The following is a 17,052-nucleotide window of genomic DNA, read 5'->3' as shown; positions in this document are numbered from 1 at the left end:
TAGCATAAGAGGTAATTTTGGAAGTCTCCAGGTCAACCATCTGCTTGGAGCAGGACCAGCCTTAAGGTTAGATCATGGTGCTTAGGGCCACATCCAGCTGGGTTTTGAAAATCTCTGAGGATGGCAAATCCACCATTTGTCCCCTCTTGTCTTTTCACTGAGCATGTCTGGCAATCTGGCTGTACCTTCCACATAACCCCCATCTGGGTAGTTGAAGTCAGTGGTTAGATAGTCAGTGGTGTACACAGTGCCACAGGGCAGCTGTGCATCCGCCTCTCGGGTAAATATTGACTCACAGGTTTAGGTCATAAAAATGGGTGCAAATTCAGTCAAGGCCCTGGGGCTGTGCTGGTTTGTGTGAGCAGAGCTTTATTGCAGGTGTGCTGTGTGAATGCCATCCACACAGTCCCAGGGATGTCTGTGCATGGTCCTCCTGCAGCAGCTCTGCACCTTAGCAGGCACAGATCCTCCTTCCCATTATTGTTGGAGAAGATGTTTAAAGTCAGGTTTAAATCTGGTCAGGTAGCTTCTTGATTACTCACTTCTCAGCTATTACTCTGCTTCAGTAACCCTGAAGCTCGGGGAGACAGGGTGTACCAGGCAGTAGCCAGATATGGAAGACAACAGAAATAATTTTCTGCTCTGATGATGTTGCTGGAGGGCAATGCATCACGGCTGTGATGTCATGAGCATGAGGCACAGCCTTCAGAGCATAAAAAAGAACATCCATTACTCAGGGGGCCAACAGGTGTTTTCAAAGGAGGCAAGTGAAAAGGGACACCTCAACCCCTTTTACCTGCTTGCTGTCTTGGGGATATGGTAGGTAAAACATCGTGTAACTGTTAATCAGCTGTGCCTTTTGAAATATTAGGATTGTAGCCTAAAGAGCAATCCCTATGGTGTCTTCATAAATCTTGTTACTGTGGTGTTGGTGGACTGGGCAGGGTGGAGGAAAGGCTGGACCAGTGACTGCCCCAAGTTAAAGAGGCAGCAGCCACAGAAGAAAGCCCTGGGGTGCTGGTTTGCAGCTGGCCACATCCACTCCTCATTTTACTGCAAGAACTACATCAAGCTTCTGTCATAAGGAGCTTTGGTACTGCAGCCCAGGCTGCTTGGATGCCTGACACAGAAGGACAAGGGATGTTGGGTAAAGACCTTCTTGGTGTTAAGCTCCAGGTGGGAGCTGTAGTCTTACAAAGAAGAGGAAGCAAAGCAATGTAGTTTGCAATGGAGAATGGAGATGTAAATCTGGGTGAACATAGGGTGAGGTGCTCAAAGGTCTGACCCAAATCACAGGCAAAGTTTGTTCCCTAGCTATAGAAAATTATTGCAGAAATGCAATAAAACAAGGTTTTACTACAAGTCAAGGACAAGAATCACCAGCTGTTTGCCACCCAGCTCCCTTTATTCTGAAACAATTTAAGGACTGCTTAGGTGGCACGAGGAAAAGGTATCCAGGTCAGGTTTAAAAGGCAGAATTTGTTCCAGGGATCAACATCTTTTGAGACCCTTTTGTAAATCCCAAAAGCAAGGCAGAGAGATGAAACACAAACTCAGCTGATCTTCCCCATCAGCTCCATGTCTGGATCTACAGGACCCAGCTGGGATCCCCGGGTTGTGTTGGGACAAGAAGCTGTATCTGTGCCAACACCACTGCTGGATATGGGTTAGAGGGCCCAAAATACGTGCACAGCCACCATCAGCCATGGGGACCTTGTTCTCTGCCCAGGGCAGGGTGGCCAGCCCCGCCCAGCTTGGCAGCCTGGCAAACCTCACCAGCCTTATCTGGTTGTGTGCCCTCCTCTCTCCCCAGACGTACCCCAAGGTCAGATTTTCCTGCTTCACCCCAAAGGCTTATTTTTCTTATTTTAAAACAAACAGAGTTGTGTCTGTTTTGATTTCTAGAAGAAGGTTAGAGGGAGGTCAGAGCTGACATCTGGGCTGGAGATAACATTCCCGTCTAATTAGCAAGCCCTGGATAATGAGGGCCTTCCTGTCCCATCCCCCTGCCCTGATGTGAGAAAGGACAGCCAGCACAGGCTGGTACAGAAATGGGGCAAGAGAACACCCTGTAGGGCAGCATTTCATCTTCTAGTGTCCCCAGCCCAAGCTCGTGGGCTGCTGATAGGTGCCTGTGGCTGACAGCTGGAGGCTGCTCCTCCTTCATCTTTATGAGGACACCATCTGCGGGCACTCAGCCTCTGCAGACTCTTTTTCCAAGGAATTGGCTGTGGCTTTCCAAAGTGCCAGTTGTGCTGACAGTCACCCACAGTCCTATTGTCCGGGGAGAGCCCTCTCACCCTTTCTGCAAAGCAGGGTTTATGGATTTAGGCACCCGCGGTGCTACCTGTTCTGCTACGTGTGGCAAGAGAAGACACCTGGAGACACGATATTCGTGGGAGACAGATGAGATGAGGACAGTGAGGTTCCCAAAGCATGGCTGGGCTATCTGCTGCCCTCCCCTCAGCCCAGGGAGCTGTACATTGTGTACATTGGCAGTTCCGTCCCTCTTTCGGGAACTGGGTCATTTATCAGGGCAGTGCAGCCCGCCGGGCTGACACGATGCAGCTGTTTGTGCACAGCAGTCCCGCGAAGAGGAAGCAGCCACGGCTGGAGCCAGCTTTGGCTGGGATGCTGCGCTGGGGGGAAAAAGGGGCAGAAGTGCTGGGGAGACCCAGTTTGAGAGGCTCCTGCGATCTGTAGACATAGCTCCCTGCAGCAGGACGTGGAGATGCTGAAATAAAGCCTGACTCAGCTGGGACAGAGGCTCCCCGGCTGAATCACCCGAGCTCTGTGCTTTCCCTGCAGCTCCCCCGTTGTGGGCTGACGGCGCTTGCAAAACCCGGGGAGATTACAGGCACAGGCAAGCGTGGCGGGGGCTGAACTGCAGCCAGGCTCTCTCCAGGTGATATCAGCGCATCCTGTCCATGGAAAACCCCGGCTGACACCCTGAGCAGGGCCGGTGACACAGCAGCCTCCTTGCCTCGTCAGCTCCATGGCAGAGGGATTTGCCAGCAGCCTCAGATGCGCAGCCGCCCTCAACGGAAATGCCACAGCCTGTTGATTCCTTGGAGGGGACGTGACCATCATTCCCGACCTCAGTATAAAACCCCAGGGAGGGAAGGGAAAAGGAGGCAGGGAAACAGGCCTTGGGATGTAACACTGGCAGAGCTTAGCCATCGTGACCCCAGCTGCAAGCTGGAGGAATGAGGCTGGGAACTGTGCCCTTGGGTCAGTCATGTGCTGCTGGCCACCACGGGCTGGACACAGTGTCACAGGGAGGCACAGCGTTGTGGGGGAGCAGCAGAACAGGGAGATGACAGCAACCTAAGGAGTTTGCTTGCAGACATGGCCACATGCTGCCAGTTTCTGTGCCGCAGGCTCCAGTGAGACCAGCAGTGATGGGTCCCTCATGTTCCTGCATCCTTTCATCTCAAGGATGCTGCCAGCTTCTGCCTTTGTGTGCAATGCCAGACAGATTAAGAAAACCCCAAATGTGCTTCCTCCTGAGAGTTCCCAAAAAACTGAGAATAGAAGTTGGTCCCAAGGCCAGGGAAAGGGGAACGAGAACTAAACAGGGCCCAGACAGGTACAAGAGGGCTGGAGTGCTGGGCAACCACACAGTTTGGCATGAGAAATGCAGTGGTAGGTGTGACAGCAGCAACCTTTAATCTTGCCTGAGCTCTGTGAAAAGCTTCCATGCTGGCAGGATTTTAGGATGAAGCCCATAGGAACTGGCCTGTCTGGGAAGAGGAAGCTGGATCTCCTCAGGTAGTGAGCTAAGCTGAAATAGCCAGGCTGAAGGATCAGCCCCTTGAGAGCAGACCTGGCAAGCAAGAAGGAAGAATGTGGGGATTTTGTCTTGAAGCTTCCTGCCAAAAACTGGCACAGCTGTAAACACAAGCGCAGAACAATAAGATCTCCTGTCCCAGCAGCTGCTAAAGCTGTCACCTGGGAAGCTTCCTGCAATCAGCCAGTGGCAGGACAAAAAGGAGCTCCCACATGCTTTCCTGCAATTTGTCCTATGTCTGATCTCTGCTCTGCTCAGTGCCTGTCATTCTCCCTTCCCCCAGAGCTGTCTCACTCTCCAATAGGAGGATGTGGTTATGAAGACCAACCTCTGGTGAGGAGCAGGCTCATTGTTCAGCCTTGCTTCTCCAAGCAGCAAGAAGTGCTTTTTCTTTATGACTTCTGAGTCACCCTATAGCCTCTCCACAGAAAGTATTTCCCGTGGGCTGGTTCTGCAGGCACTGGGTGGATTTCCCTGGAGCCTCAGAGATCCACAGCCCTCTGCAGATCCTCTCTGCCTGCCACGTGTTGAAGCTCCAGGGCTTACAGTGACCAGAGTTGGCAGGACACTGCCACTGGCTTCTTTTTCAGACCACTGCACCTTTCCAAGGCGTTAATCTTTGGGTCTGAACAGTGCCATGCTGGATCTCTCCTCACGGGTAAGTATTTTTAGAAAGTTTGAGCTCAGACCATGCAGTCACTCCTGAGCTATGCCAGGACGAAAAGAAAACAACCACTTCTGCCTGAACAATACCAGCACAGAACAAAAAGCCACTGTAAATGGGGTTTTTCGGCATCACTCAAACCTAGCCAAGCTTTGAAAGACGAAACTCTCAGTAAAAAAAAAAAAAGAAAGAAAAAGGTTCCTAGTGAACAAGTGAACAGAAAGGGCTTTGACAGTTTACTTAAAAAGCCAGATTAAAGCAAAATGATGTTATATAAATACCAGTGGGCATGCTGGAGCTTGCACTGCTCCATCTCCATCCCAGCTGCTGTGACAGCCAGACCCAAGGGCTGGGCTTGTTACCTGCTGCTGCCTGTGCCATGGCCCCACGGGTAAAGACACCTGCAAGGACAGGAGCCCTGCAGCTATGCAGGGACATTTCCTGCAGGGAAATGTTATTGCCTCATGATGGAGCAAGACAGCAACCCCGGGGGATGCAGCTCCTCTCCTTCCCGAGGCCGTGAAGCTCCGTGTGCAGAGCCTGCTGGCACCAACCCCCTCTCACTGACAGCTGTGTGGGACTGGCATGGAGGAGCTGCAGCCACACGGGGGACCAGAGGTCACCATCTCTGGAAAACACCGAAATCTCTGGTGCATGTTGTACCCTCTGGAAGTCAGTATTTCTGAGGACTCTCACTGAAAAAATTTCCTGTTTTTCAGGAAATTGTTCAACCACTTGTCCACTTGTAAGAGGGATGGAGCCAGAGTGGCTTTTAGCAGCAGAGAGATGAGAAGCATGTAGTAGCTGAGAAGGGTGCTGAGAGCTCAGGCTTGCCTTGTGGAGGAGAGCCAGCAGGCTGGCTCCTGTCCTTTTCTGTCAACAGCTACAGCTGCTGGGGACATCTGTGAGCCCCAGAAGCTCCTGGCACTCTCCACAACAGAGAACAAGAGTATGTGAGTAGATAAACATATATATATATATATATATATATATATATATACACATATATATATATATATGCATACAGCTCCAGGGACCTTACTTCACAGAAACGTGCAGGCCATGGAGAAAATCCATCAATTTTAGTGCATTTTATTGTGACTATTTGGATCACGAGGGCCCAGGAAGCCAACGTGAAGTGGGAAGTTGGGTGCTGCCATGTTGCCTGCAGCTGATAGCTGTCCTCCACCCTCAGGACATGAGCAGCTCCAGTGTCACCCTCTGGCCTCTCCTTATAGAATATTTTCCTGCCTCACTGCCTGCCAGGGACTCCTTGACACCTGGAAGGTGAAGGGTTTCTCCTCATTCCACTCCCATTGGGATGTGGGCTGACACGTTTTCAAGCTCTCCCTGTAGGCCTCTTGTTTTCACCCATTTGGCTCCTCTGGTGTAAGAAATTTGGGGTTTCCCCTGCTGCTCCTGCCTCCATCCTTCCCTGGCTGTAGAATGCACAGAGAAAAAATAGCAACCAGGCAAGGCTCAGCACACCAGCACCCTCCAAACCACAGCCAGCCTGTGGCTATCACTCTCCTGAGAGTTGCTGTCTTTGGTTTTTGCCTGAAAAAGGTTTGAATGGGAAAAGCGTTGCTGAAGTTAGAGAGCTGCAGAGGCAGAGAAACCACAAAGCTCACAAGGGCACCTCACATCCTTGACAAGAGTAGCAGGACATGGCAGAACACCACCCCTGTGTGGTGATGGTGTCCTGGTTTTGACTGGGACAGAGTTAATTTTCTTCCTAGTAGCCAGTGCTGATGACATACCCATTCTTTCTAGGCAGTGCTTACTTTAAACCAACAACTTTTCAGTTCCCTATGATCTGCCAGTGATCTACCAGCTGCCTGGTACTTAGTTGTCAACTGGGGTTAAACCACAGCATGAGCCTGGGTGTGTTACAGGGGCAGGTAAGCAGGATGAGAGACTGTGTAACAGGTGATCTAGTTTCATTTTGGTCTGGAAGTCAAGCCTAGGGTAGTTTTATCTTATCTTTTTATTGCCCAGAATATTGCAGCTGTGCAAGCTGCTGTTATTCTTTAACTTGTGGGAAACTTACAGCAAGCATTTGCCACCATTTTTGAACACTGAGCTTAACATTGGTGCTAACAGCCTTGCATGGCTGGAGAATTTATTTGCTGATTTTTTCTAAATCCTATGATTAGGATTGGATGAGAAAAATGAGGTGTGTGAGGGGAAGCTTAAAGTGATTAACAAACTGTTGGGGCCAACAGCCTGGCTGGGCTGGTGAAAGACCCTGCCTAAGGCAGAGTTAGTGGGGATCATTTCCCTGTTGACATGGAGCTGCTCTTTGTTTTGTTCTTTGCACAGGAGGAATCATATTTGTTGATAAAGCAAAGGATTTACTGGCCAGGCTGCCAAGGTCAGACCTCACTGGAACCAAACTATCCCCTTCAAAGGACCACATATACACAGCCCACTGTGTGCTGCAAGACAACCTGAACTTTCCATCCTCTACCAGCCCTTGAAGCTGGTCCTGACACAGTACCTCTATTAGAGAAGATAGCAAAGCTCTCCCTCCCTCCTTGCAGATATTCACTATGAGCCAGAGCAGCTGGAGATTAACTCAGAGTTCAGCAGGCAGGCACAAACATCTTAGGGAAAGGAGCAGCTGTGTTAAGGCTTGATGCAAGTATAAAGCCAACAGAAATGAATGGAAAACCTCTGCTTGCCTGGAATGAGGCACCTTGCACAAGACTGTGAGGACAGAGGCACTGTGCCTGACCTTGGGGGGACCTTGGTGGTGGGTTCAAAACATGCATGGGGAAGAGAAGGCTTAGCTGAGCTTTGCTTCCCTTGGGAAGGCACTGACTGCCATGTCCTCTTAAAACAGAAACAAGGAACATTAAGAGCTGAGAAAGCCACTGTAAAATAGACAGGCTTGGGCAGGAGAGAGCAAATGCTTGACAGATCAGAGGAGTATTCGATGTGCTTAATTCCAAAAGGGAAAACAAACTGCATCCTTGCCAGCGAGAGCAAAGAGGAAACCTTCCCAGCTGACATGGAAAAAACAGCTATTGCTAAGGAATTACCCATGGTTTCAGCTCCCTTCAATTGGGAAAGACCAACATCACTTTCAGGTGGCATGAAAATTGCTGTGCAACTCCTCTTTAACCACTACATAAATACACGGCTGGCACTGCTTCCTGCTTTCACCTCCTGTTATTAACACCGCTGTGGGAATCCCTGAAGCCTTCCCCAGCAGCTGGCAAACAGAGAGCTGAATAAACCTGGCACAGAAAACATCCTTTTGCTCTGAGTCCTGTCCTGTGGTGGAAACCTTGCAAAGTGCTTGGGGAATCTCAGGCTGTCCCTCCTCCTCCTGTCCACCTCTTACACTGAGATTCCCAAAGGGCACCACATATGTGGGTCTTCAGCATTTATCTCAGAGAAACAGTTGTGGCTTTCACAAAATGTACCCTAAAGTGTGCTGGCACTTTAACAGCTGAACGACACTTTAACTCTGCTTTGCCTTGGAAGGAAGCGATAAAATAACTATTTTATACTGCCCCGTAATTACACAATGCAAAGTCACTGTGTTTTTTCCTGTTCTGTAGGATGGTAAGGCAAGAAAGTTGACTATTGTCGAGTATGTGACGCTGTTCCCCTAATTTTCCTGCTCGTGCAGGAAAATGGAGAGTCTTTACTAGAAGTGTTTACTGAGCAGGAACACCGAAACTGCAGGGGAAATTGCCCAGCCTGAAACCTGAGGAGGTCAGGGGCAGCACAGCCTCTGTGGTCTCTGGAATAAAATAAAATGCCAGTTTTTATTGATCGTAACTGACCAACAGTTCTTTACCAGATTACATCCAAGTGACATCACCTCTAGCAGCGTGCCAGCAGTGAAATCAGCCCAGCCCAAATGGGAGACACCCACCTCAGGGGATCAGTACCACCTTGTGCTGCTGCCCAGGCCCCAGGGTGACACAAGCAGGTGGGAGCACTGATGCCAGCAGTGCTGTGGTTGCAGCAGGACTTGGATCACCACTCCCCTGGCTCCTTCAAAGGTCATAAATTGTTATTGCAGAGGTGCAGAAAAAAAATACCTCGCTGCTCATATGCCAGGGAGGTGAAATGGAGCAAAGCCAAAGCAGATTTAAGAGTGACTGAAGGAAACAGAAGCTGTGGTGAAAAAAAAAGCAGCTTGTACATGGTTATTAAGCACTTACAATGTTCTCATGCAGCTTAGATAAGCAAACTGGAATTAAACAGTACAGTAGTCATCAGTGCTGGTGTGTACTCTGCCTGCAAGCACAAGAGGAGGCTGGGAGCATTAAGAAGCCAGGTTGATTTGAAACAGGTGTATGTGAGGAGGAGAAGGAGGAGGAAGAGGTGGAAGGGCTGAAGGCTGCTCAGATAGAAGCACACAACCACCACCCTTAGTCCAAAGGTCAGGGCAATTGAAGTCAAAAGGCTGCCTGCTGGCAGGGCTCACCTGTGTGAGCAAATTTAATTATTCACAACAGGGAGAGGAAGGCTCTCAGGCTGCACAGGCAGGGAAGAAGTGAGAAAAGCAAAGGGGGAGCGAGCACAGCTCAGGTTCCTTGTTGTGCAATGAGCAGCTGCTCCTCTGTGCATGAGAGGTGAGTATTCCCTCTGGCCCCCTGGGTCCAGCAGCACACAAAGGGGGTCCTACAGGCAGCACTGAAAGCCCCAGGAAAGTAATCCCCTGCTTTGTTTTCCAGCACATTACCTTTTAGTAGGATCAAGTCATAACCTGCACTCTCCCAACCCATCATTAGAACTGTGCTGCTGATACTCCCACTTACCTCTCTGGACAGACAGACTTCTGAGAACCAAGTTTTATTCTCCTGGCTAGACAGCAGTGACTGATAAAAGTTCTCTACTGCAGACATACAAAAGGAGATCCATAAAATACTTCTCCCTGTTTTCTCTTATAAAATTATGATGGGAGCCCATGGATTTGTAAAGGAGTTGTGTCCAGCAACACGAGGACAGAGGAAGAAAGAGACAGGTTTCACAGACAAGGCAGAGGCATTCTCAGCTTTAAAGGAACCCACCCAGGGCAGGTATGTACCATCATCCTGCAGGGAGCAGCTGCCCTCTGCTCTGGGCTATCAGATGTGAGGCAAGGAGAAAAACATTCCTCCTCTTAACTCAGCAGCAGCAGCTCTGCACGTCAGCTCTTGGCTGATAAACACAGGCTCCTAATTCCAGCCACATTCCCCATTTTGAGAATAAGCAGCCCTGCTCCTCAGCACCCTTTACTGCTGCTGCTGCTCATGAGAAGGGGGAGAAGGAGGGAAGGGTTACAACATTTTCCATCTCCTAAAAACACCAAAACAGAAGAAACCTCCGGGTTGTACAGGGCAGGCAATTGACCTGCCCTCAGCTCTCCCAGGCAAGGAATGCACAACATGGATGTGTCCAGAGGCAAAGGTACAGCCACCCTTTTACTTCAGGCTCCAATGAGTTTCTTGAGGAATGCCTCCAGCTGATCCTCGTCCTTTATGCCCACAAATTTATCCACAACGTCTCCATTCTTCATAGCCAGCACAGTTGGCACTGCTGATACCTGGGGGCAAGAGAAACAGGGAGACACAGGTGAGCAAAGCCTGCAGCAAGCCAGCTGCACCTGGTCCTCCAGTGGAACTCTAAGGAAGGGGCTACAAGATGCACTGTTCTAGGGTAAGATGTCCACTCACAAAACAGGCCAGCTGAGCTCCACATTCCTCCTCTCCCTGTGGCCTCATCTCTGCACTGACTTACCCCACACTGCTCAAGTCAAGGCTGAGCTGCTTTTTAAGTAAGACCCAGATTTTTAAAGACAAAACCAAAGCTAATACAAAACCAAGGCAAGGCTGTTCCTGTATCTCCAGTACAGATTCTTCTTCTCCTTCCCTTTTGTCCTATCATAAGTGAACAAATCTAGGACACCTCTCAGACAGGATGACCTTTGGACATTTTATGGCCAGGGCAGCATCAGACTGGAGCTGTGTTCTTCTCCACACAGGACTGGAGCTCTAATCCTAACCTACCCCACCATTGCAGAGGCAGATTTTCTGCTCCATCATATTATGGCAATGATGATCCCCTCCACCCCATCTTTCCTTTCCCACTTCTGTTTTCAGTGGTTTATCTGGTCACACACCAGTGGCCATTCACTGCAGATCCCTGACAATTAGGTAAGAAGTGAAAACGTCCCTCTGACCAGAGCCAGCAGGCAGCTGTGCTGCTCTGGGTACTGCTTTTTTAGCTCAGAACAAAGTTTTCTGGGAATTATCCAAGAGAACAGTGTTGGAAATGACAACATTCCCCAGGGCCTTGCTGGCTGACTGGTGACAGCAGAGACCCCAGGGACATGACTGAGAGAAGGAACAACCAGTGCTTGGAGAGCTGCAGCACTGGAAGATCTGATCCCACTTCTGACCCCACAGCTTCGATGCCCTTATCTCTGCAAAGTCTCCCCCCAAAACATATCCTGTCCTTATCTTGCCTGCTGACTCTTCTCCAACCTCCAGGGCTTTCCCATGTGCACTGCCAGCCCTGCTGCCAACACAGATCTGCAAATCCCTCTGGAAACCCATCAGAGGGCTGGTTTTTCTCCCACTGGGAGCCTGAGATGAAAGGGACATTTTGTCTTCCCTTCCCAGCCGGGCAGTCCAGCATGGCTCCCCGCAGTGTCCTTCAGGGCTTGTGCAGTCTCATGAGAAGGGATGGGAGCGTCTGGGCTGCTCAAAGCACAATCTTCAGCTCCTCCTAGTGACTGCAGGGAGCAGATCGAGAGGGCTTGGGCCCCAGCACTGGTGATGGTGCCAACACATTCCCTTGTGATTTTAGGAGTGAGAAAGGATGGGACCAGCACTGCACTCAACTCCTCTCTCCCTGAGAAGGGCAAACCTCCACTGAGCCTCCCTCTGGTTTACACAGTGGGTTAATATAGAGCAGAGCTGCTCCAGTTCCATCCAAAAAAAAGAGAGCTGGCCCCTATTAGGGTCTGGGTGAAGAACAGGCAACTCTTGGAAGCTCTACAGAGAAGCAGCCAACACCACAGTGCCAGGCCCTGCAGGCTGACCAGTGCACCCACGAGCTTCACATGGCCTCCATCCTTCTGTCTCTCCCTCTTCATGCTGGTCAGCAAATCCCGAGAAAGAGTGGAAGGTCTGGGGCTGGTGCTGCAGAGCCAGACAAGAATCACAGGCACAGAGCAACTTTCCTCTGCCCAGAAAACACGATGCTTTTGTCAGCTTCCTTCCTGCCAGCTGCAGCAAGGGCAGCCTGTTAATAGAGCACGTACTTTGTTTTGCTGGTTGAGAAACAAATGTCATGGGAATTTCTAGAATGCAAAGTTGAGGGCATTTTTTTCGTTTTTTTTCCCATTTTTTTCTTGGGTCCCATCTGCACTGAACCTAAACAAACTCTCCTACTCCCTCAAGAGCATTTTTTCAGAAAAAAATCAATCTGCTTTTGATTAGTGTTGACCACACAGATAAATAAACACAGGCATCCAGGTTATTCCTGGCAATACTCATACCAAGGGAATTCTCCCCATCTAAAACTTCTATACAAGCTCAGATGCCACACAGTGGAGCAGGGGGAAAGATTTCACCCAGGCTTCTGAGTGAGGAGGTAACACAGGATGGAGCTCCATTGATGAATGACCATCTCTGTACCCAGCAGCTCTCCTGAGCTGCCCACCCACAGTGGCCAGAGAAGGGGCTGCCCTTTCCCAGTCACCACACACAGGGGCAGCTGGCCAAGGCAAGAGATGAATCCAAACAATTTTAAGAGACTGCAGATAAACAAAAGTATTTCTTCTCCCTTTCTGCTCTTGAGGCAAGAGGTCAGGAGCTGGTTGGAGCAGTGGAGAACAGCCACAACCAGAGATGAAAGGTGTTAGATAAAACAGGGAGTCCCCAGAGAAAGAACTTTTGTGCTGGGCTAACAGGACGGGAAAGGGCACTGGGGACACTTCTAGTTGCAGGAAATGCATCCGTGCTTTGTGCTAAGCCAGGATGGCTGAGAGCCAAGGGCAGGCGGCCTCTTGTACAAAGGAATGTGCCAGCATTCCTCAGCTCTTCCAGGGGGTCTCCCCCTCCCTCTGCCTCAAGGAGGCTGCTGAAGAGGACATTGTGCAACCAGGCAGCAAGCTGGGGGCTGCGTGTGCGTGGGCAGGGGAATAAACACGGATGGAGCGAGACTTCCTGGCAGCCAGGGAAGGAGTTGTGGGGGTGGCATGGACACTGAAAACCCCAAAACAAAGACTTTCTCAGCATGTAGACATCTGATCCCCAGCGGAATGGCTTTAAAACAAATGTTTTCTGATCCCTCCTAAATACCACCTTTGGTTTTCCTGATCTCTCCCAAACACTCTATTTGGTCCTTCTTTGATCTCGACTTGGTGCCTCCCCATCCCCTTACACTTCTCCTTACATGGCAACTTCCTGAAGATTAAGTGAAACCAAGCACATGCTCAGCACATGCACCAAACTTCTGCCCTGGAAAGGATGCCCCAAACTAGGAAGATCTAAGCAAAAAAAATCTACTTTACCCCTATCTGTCTGCAGCTATGGTACTCACAGACACTGCCACGGGAATAATGGCTGAGACAAGACACACACACCACAAAACTGGAGGAGGCCCTCTTGCCAAACAAAAACTTCATGTTTGTATAGAAGGTTCAGAATGAACTGCCAGAAGCTGACCCTTCCCTGCAGCCTCAGTTCTACCTGCACCCAAACACACACAGCAGGCAGCATGGCTGCTCCCTCAGCACCCGGGAGGAGAGGACATGCAGTGCCTCATCAAACCTGCACAACTCGGGACTTTCAGCCTCTTTTCACAGACCTTTCTTTGCATGCACACACTCTGCTTGCCATTTTCCACTCATCTGAGATTATCCTCTTGTAATCCCAGCTAATTCTATCTACTGGAAGGCTTGGAACAATACAAGAGTTGAGCTAATAATCTCTATACTCTTCTCCTTAGCATGGCTGCTACCAGAGCCTTGCCGGCATCTGTAAGGATTTACATGCTTTTAGATCATCACTAAGACCACCTCACCCTCTTCAACTTCTCACCAGCACCCTTTGAGCCATGCAGCCTTTGGGCTTACAGCAGCCAGCCCTGCTCAGAGAGCCAGCAGCTATCTTCCTTGGCCTGGGGTGCACCTGCCAGAACGCCTCCACCCTGGAGAGCACCGCAGGCTCTCCTGTTCAGCTTGTGGGAGCTGCAAATGATGACTGTGGCCACCAGCCGTGTGGCCACGCCACCACAGCACAGGCAGAAAGGTCTCCCTGGGGAAAGAGTGGGAGGGAACAAGCTGTTTCCACTTCCGTCTCCTTCTGGCTCGGCAGGGTGTGGGAATGGCACACAGCGTCTTCTAGAGACTCAACAAAATGACAGCTTGCCCAGGAGATAGTTCACACTTTTCAGGGCAGCTTGAGGAGCTTGCTGTGCTAGTTGTCACCCTGGGAGCAGGACTTCATCTGCAGAGGGGGAGCAGATCCATCTGCATGATACACAAGTGAAAATGAAGCCCTTTTTTCCCTGTAAAACACAACAGCAGGATGCCCCAACTCCATGGGCAGAGTTGTTGTTTACAAGGAGAGACAACAGAGGCAAGCACAGCCCTCAGAAGAGCTTTTGAGTTTCTTTAACTACCTAATCACTGACAGAGGAGAAAAATGAATGGACCATGTAAACTAAAGCCATGGCCTTCTCCAATTATTCTGTTCCTTCCTGGGAGAAAGGCAGCACAGGGAACAGACTCAACAATAATGTCACACACTAGTTTGAGCAACGAAGTCCTCTCCTTTCAATAGCAGGACACATGCTCCTGTTGCTTGTGAGTTTTTTCTGACCTGGCTTCTACCTGTTCAAACAAAACTCAGTGTCTCCTTGTGCTACAGCTTAAGGATGGGACGTTATGACCCAGCTGGAGATCCTGAACAAGGAAGGGAAAAAGAGAACAGGCTGGTTGCACAAAGAACCACGTTCAATAGCAGAGCAGAGTGGGGCTTGTTACTTCATGTTCTTGCCCTGCACCTGAGCAGCCCCAGCTCGCAGCAAAACGCTGTGTGTGCTCCAAGCTCCTCCAGGCAGGGAAATGTTTACACTGACAGATGCCTGCAAGGCCCAGAGCACACCTCCCTGCAGAATTAGAGGTGGGGATGCTGAGCATGACTAGCAGAGCTGGAGCAGAGCTAAGCAGCAAAATCCACCTCCTGACAAGTGACCCAGTGGATCAGGAACCTGTAGGCACTGAGTTTCCTCCCCCCTCCAGTGCCACTGCTGTGCAGGCACAGCTCTCCCCAGGGAGACAGCCTTGCACTGCCAGCCAAAGAAAGTCTGTGCTCTTCTACTGCCTACCTCGTACTCGATAGCAAGGTCTGTGTGATCATCAATGTCCACCTTGGCCATCACCACCTTCCCCTCCTGCTTGGCCACCATCTTCTCTAACCTGGGGCCTAGGATCTTGCAGGGACCACACCACCTGAAGGAGCAAGAAAAGAGAGGGGACATTAGGAGAGGCAGGTGCAGCAGCAGCCATGGACAGTGTGCTGATACATGAGTGCCTTTACCACCATTGCTGTCCACTCAAGAGCCAGCCTGGAAATACAATTCCCAAACCATGGCTTAGAAAAACACTCCTCTCACAAGGGATCTGTCAAAGGGGTTAAGGAAGCTCTCTATCAGGTTTCAGGCTTCCACTAGTTGTCCTCTCCTCCCTGGATGATGCCAACTAATATTCACTTCAGTTTGTCAGTTTGGTTTATTTAGAGTGAATTTTTTTTGGCTGTTTTGTATTCCGTTTGCCCCAAATCAGCTGTAATTAGCTCACATGACAGTACTGAGGGACTATGAAAATACACTAAAAAAACCCAAAGATAATCAGTATTGTTAATCCAGCAGATAACATCTAGGAATATTTTTACTAGCAAGAGGATGACAGCATTTTTGTTGAAGACAAATGCTGTCATTGGTTGTCATTAACACATAAAGGCATTTGCTATGAAGAGCCTCAAAACCACACAGCTTTAAGAAACATGGGCAGACACAACAGGACAATGCTGGGGCATAGCAAGTGCAGAGCTCTCTGTGGCTGTGAACAACATTTACTGTTTCTAAGAGGACATTTCATCCATGAAGCCAAACAGGGGAGACAGCAGAGTTTTTTCCTGAGGTATCCTTTGTAGGATGATGTAACACTGGGGCTGGGGTGACACCTTAGCACTCAGAAGGTGCAGCTATGCCACCTGGGAGAATGTGTTCCTGACACTCCTGCTTGACACTGCTGCAGGATGTAGCTGTGAGGGAAATCTTTCTTGGGAAGGCCTCAGGCACGCTCTTCCATGGTGTGCCCAGAGTGCCACCACATCAGGAAGGTCACAGGGACACACCTGCACGGGTGATGGAGGGGAGCAAGAGCCACAGGCAGAACTTACTGCGCGTGGAAGTCCACCACAACGGGCTTGGGGCTGTTCAGCACCCGGTCCTGGAAGTCGCTGCCATCCTGCACGTTGAAAGTGCTCCTGCGGCCAGCTGAGGTGCCGAAGGCCCTGCCGTGGGACGCCAGGGAGCCCCGCGAGGGGAGGGAGAGCAGCCGCTGGAGCGCCAGCCTCTGGGCCATCTGCGGGGAGAGGTGCTTGGTGGGGTGGGTGTACCCATGGCTGGTGCCACTGCAGCAGCGCCCTGCTCCGAGTGCCCCAGGCAGGACCGGCCCAGCCCAGGGACGTGCGGGAGAGAAACTCACGGGATATCACACGGAGCGCTTCCCGCCCCCGTGCCCAGCCCTGCCCTCCCTCTGCAGCTCCAGCCCCACAGGCACGGCCCGGCTCCTCCCCGTTCGCAGGAGACAACCCCAGGCACAGCCTCGTTTCCCTCAGCCCTGCAGAGCAGAGCTGCCCTCACGGCGCGCTCCCTCCCACCCGCAGGGCACACGCAGGCCGCGGGATGCCCGCTGGCCCGGTACCGCGGGGCTCCCGCAGCGGGGGCGTCCCAGCAGCTCCCGCAACGGCACAGGGCCCCGGACCCGCCCCGGACAGAGGGGCCGCGCTGCTGCCCAGCCCAGCCCAGGGCAGGGCAGGAGGGCACAGCCGGACAGCCCCGCTCCCCGCCCCGCCGCACCTCGCCGGCCGCGGAGGTGACCGCACACCGCACTTCCGCCCCGCGCCTCACCTACCTGCGCGCTCATTGGCCACTGCCGCCGGAAGGCCGCCATCAACCGAACCACCGATTGGCCAACGCCCCAAGAGCCGGGCCCTCTGATTAGCTGCCGTGCCTGTCCTTTAGGCCAACTCGCCCCGCCCCTGTAGGCGGGGTGTGCTACGTAAGGCAAACCCTGGCTGCTGATTGGCGGCGGAGCTCTCCAATGGGGCGCCGCGAGGTGTAGCGCGCCTTCCGCACGTGGCGCGGGCCCGGCGGCAGTACCGGTCCCGGTATCATCCCCGATCCCATTCCCTGTCCCGCTGCCTTTCCCGGTGCCTGTTCCATTCCCGGCCCCTCCGGCTGCCGGCTCCCTTCAGAGAGCCGCCTGCTTCACCTGCCTGTTTAAGCTTTCCTGGAAGCACACAGTCCTACACTCCCAGGACAGCAATTAACTCCCACAGTGCGCCCAGCGCAC

At 51.4% G+C, this 17,052-nt stretch overlaps 1 protein-coding gene across 1 annotated transcript; it reads right to left on the bottom strand.

The window, feature by feature from the left end:
* Nucleotides 1-8,214: 8,214 nt before the first annotated feature.
* On the bottom strand, nt 8,215-16,607 carry TXN2 (thioredoxin 2). The gene is made up of 4 exons (XM_085048880.1): nt 16,557-16,607; nt 15,875-16,059; nt 14,799-14,922; nt 8,215-10,002 (listed from the first exon to the last, which is right to left on the bottom strand). Exons 2-4 carry the CDS (start codon nt 16,057-16,059, stop codon nt 9,886-9,888), a joined length of 426 nt encoding a protein of 141 aa, XP_084905006.1. The 5' UTR covers nt 16,557-16,607; the 3' UTR covers nt 8,215-9,885.
* Nucleotides 16,608-17,052: the final 445 nt, after the last annotated feature.

This window comes from Lichenostomus cassidix, chromosome 1Aa (assembly GCF_008360975.1).
Source record: "Lichenostomus cassidix isolate B80296 chromosome 1Aa, HeHo_3.0, whole genome shotgun sequence".
Taxonomy (NCBI): Eukaryota; Metazoa; Chordata; class Aves; order Passeriformes; family Meliphagidae; genus Lichenostomus; species Lichenostomus cassidix.
Note: the sequence above shows the minus strand (reverse complement) of the source record. Positions and strands in the feature narration are given on the sequence as shown.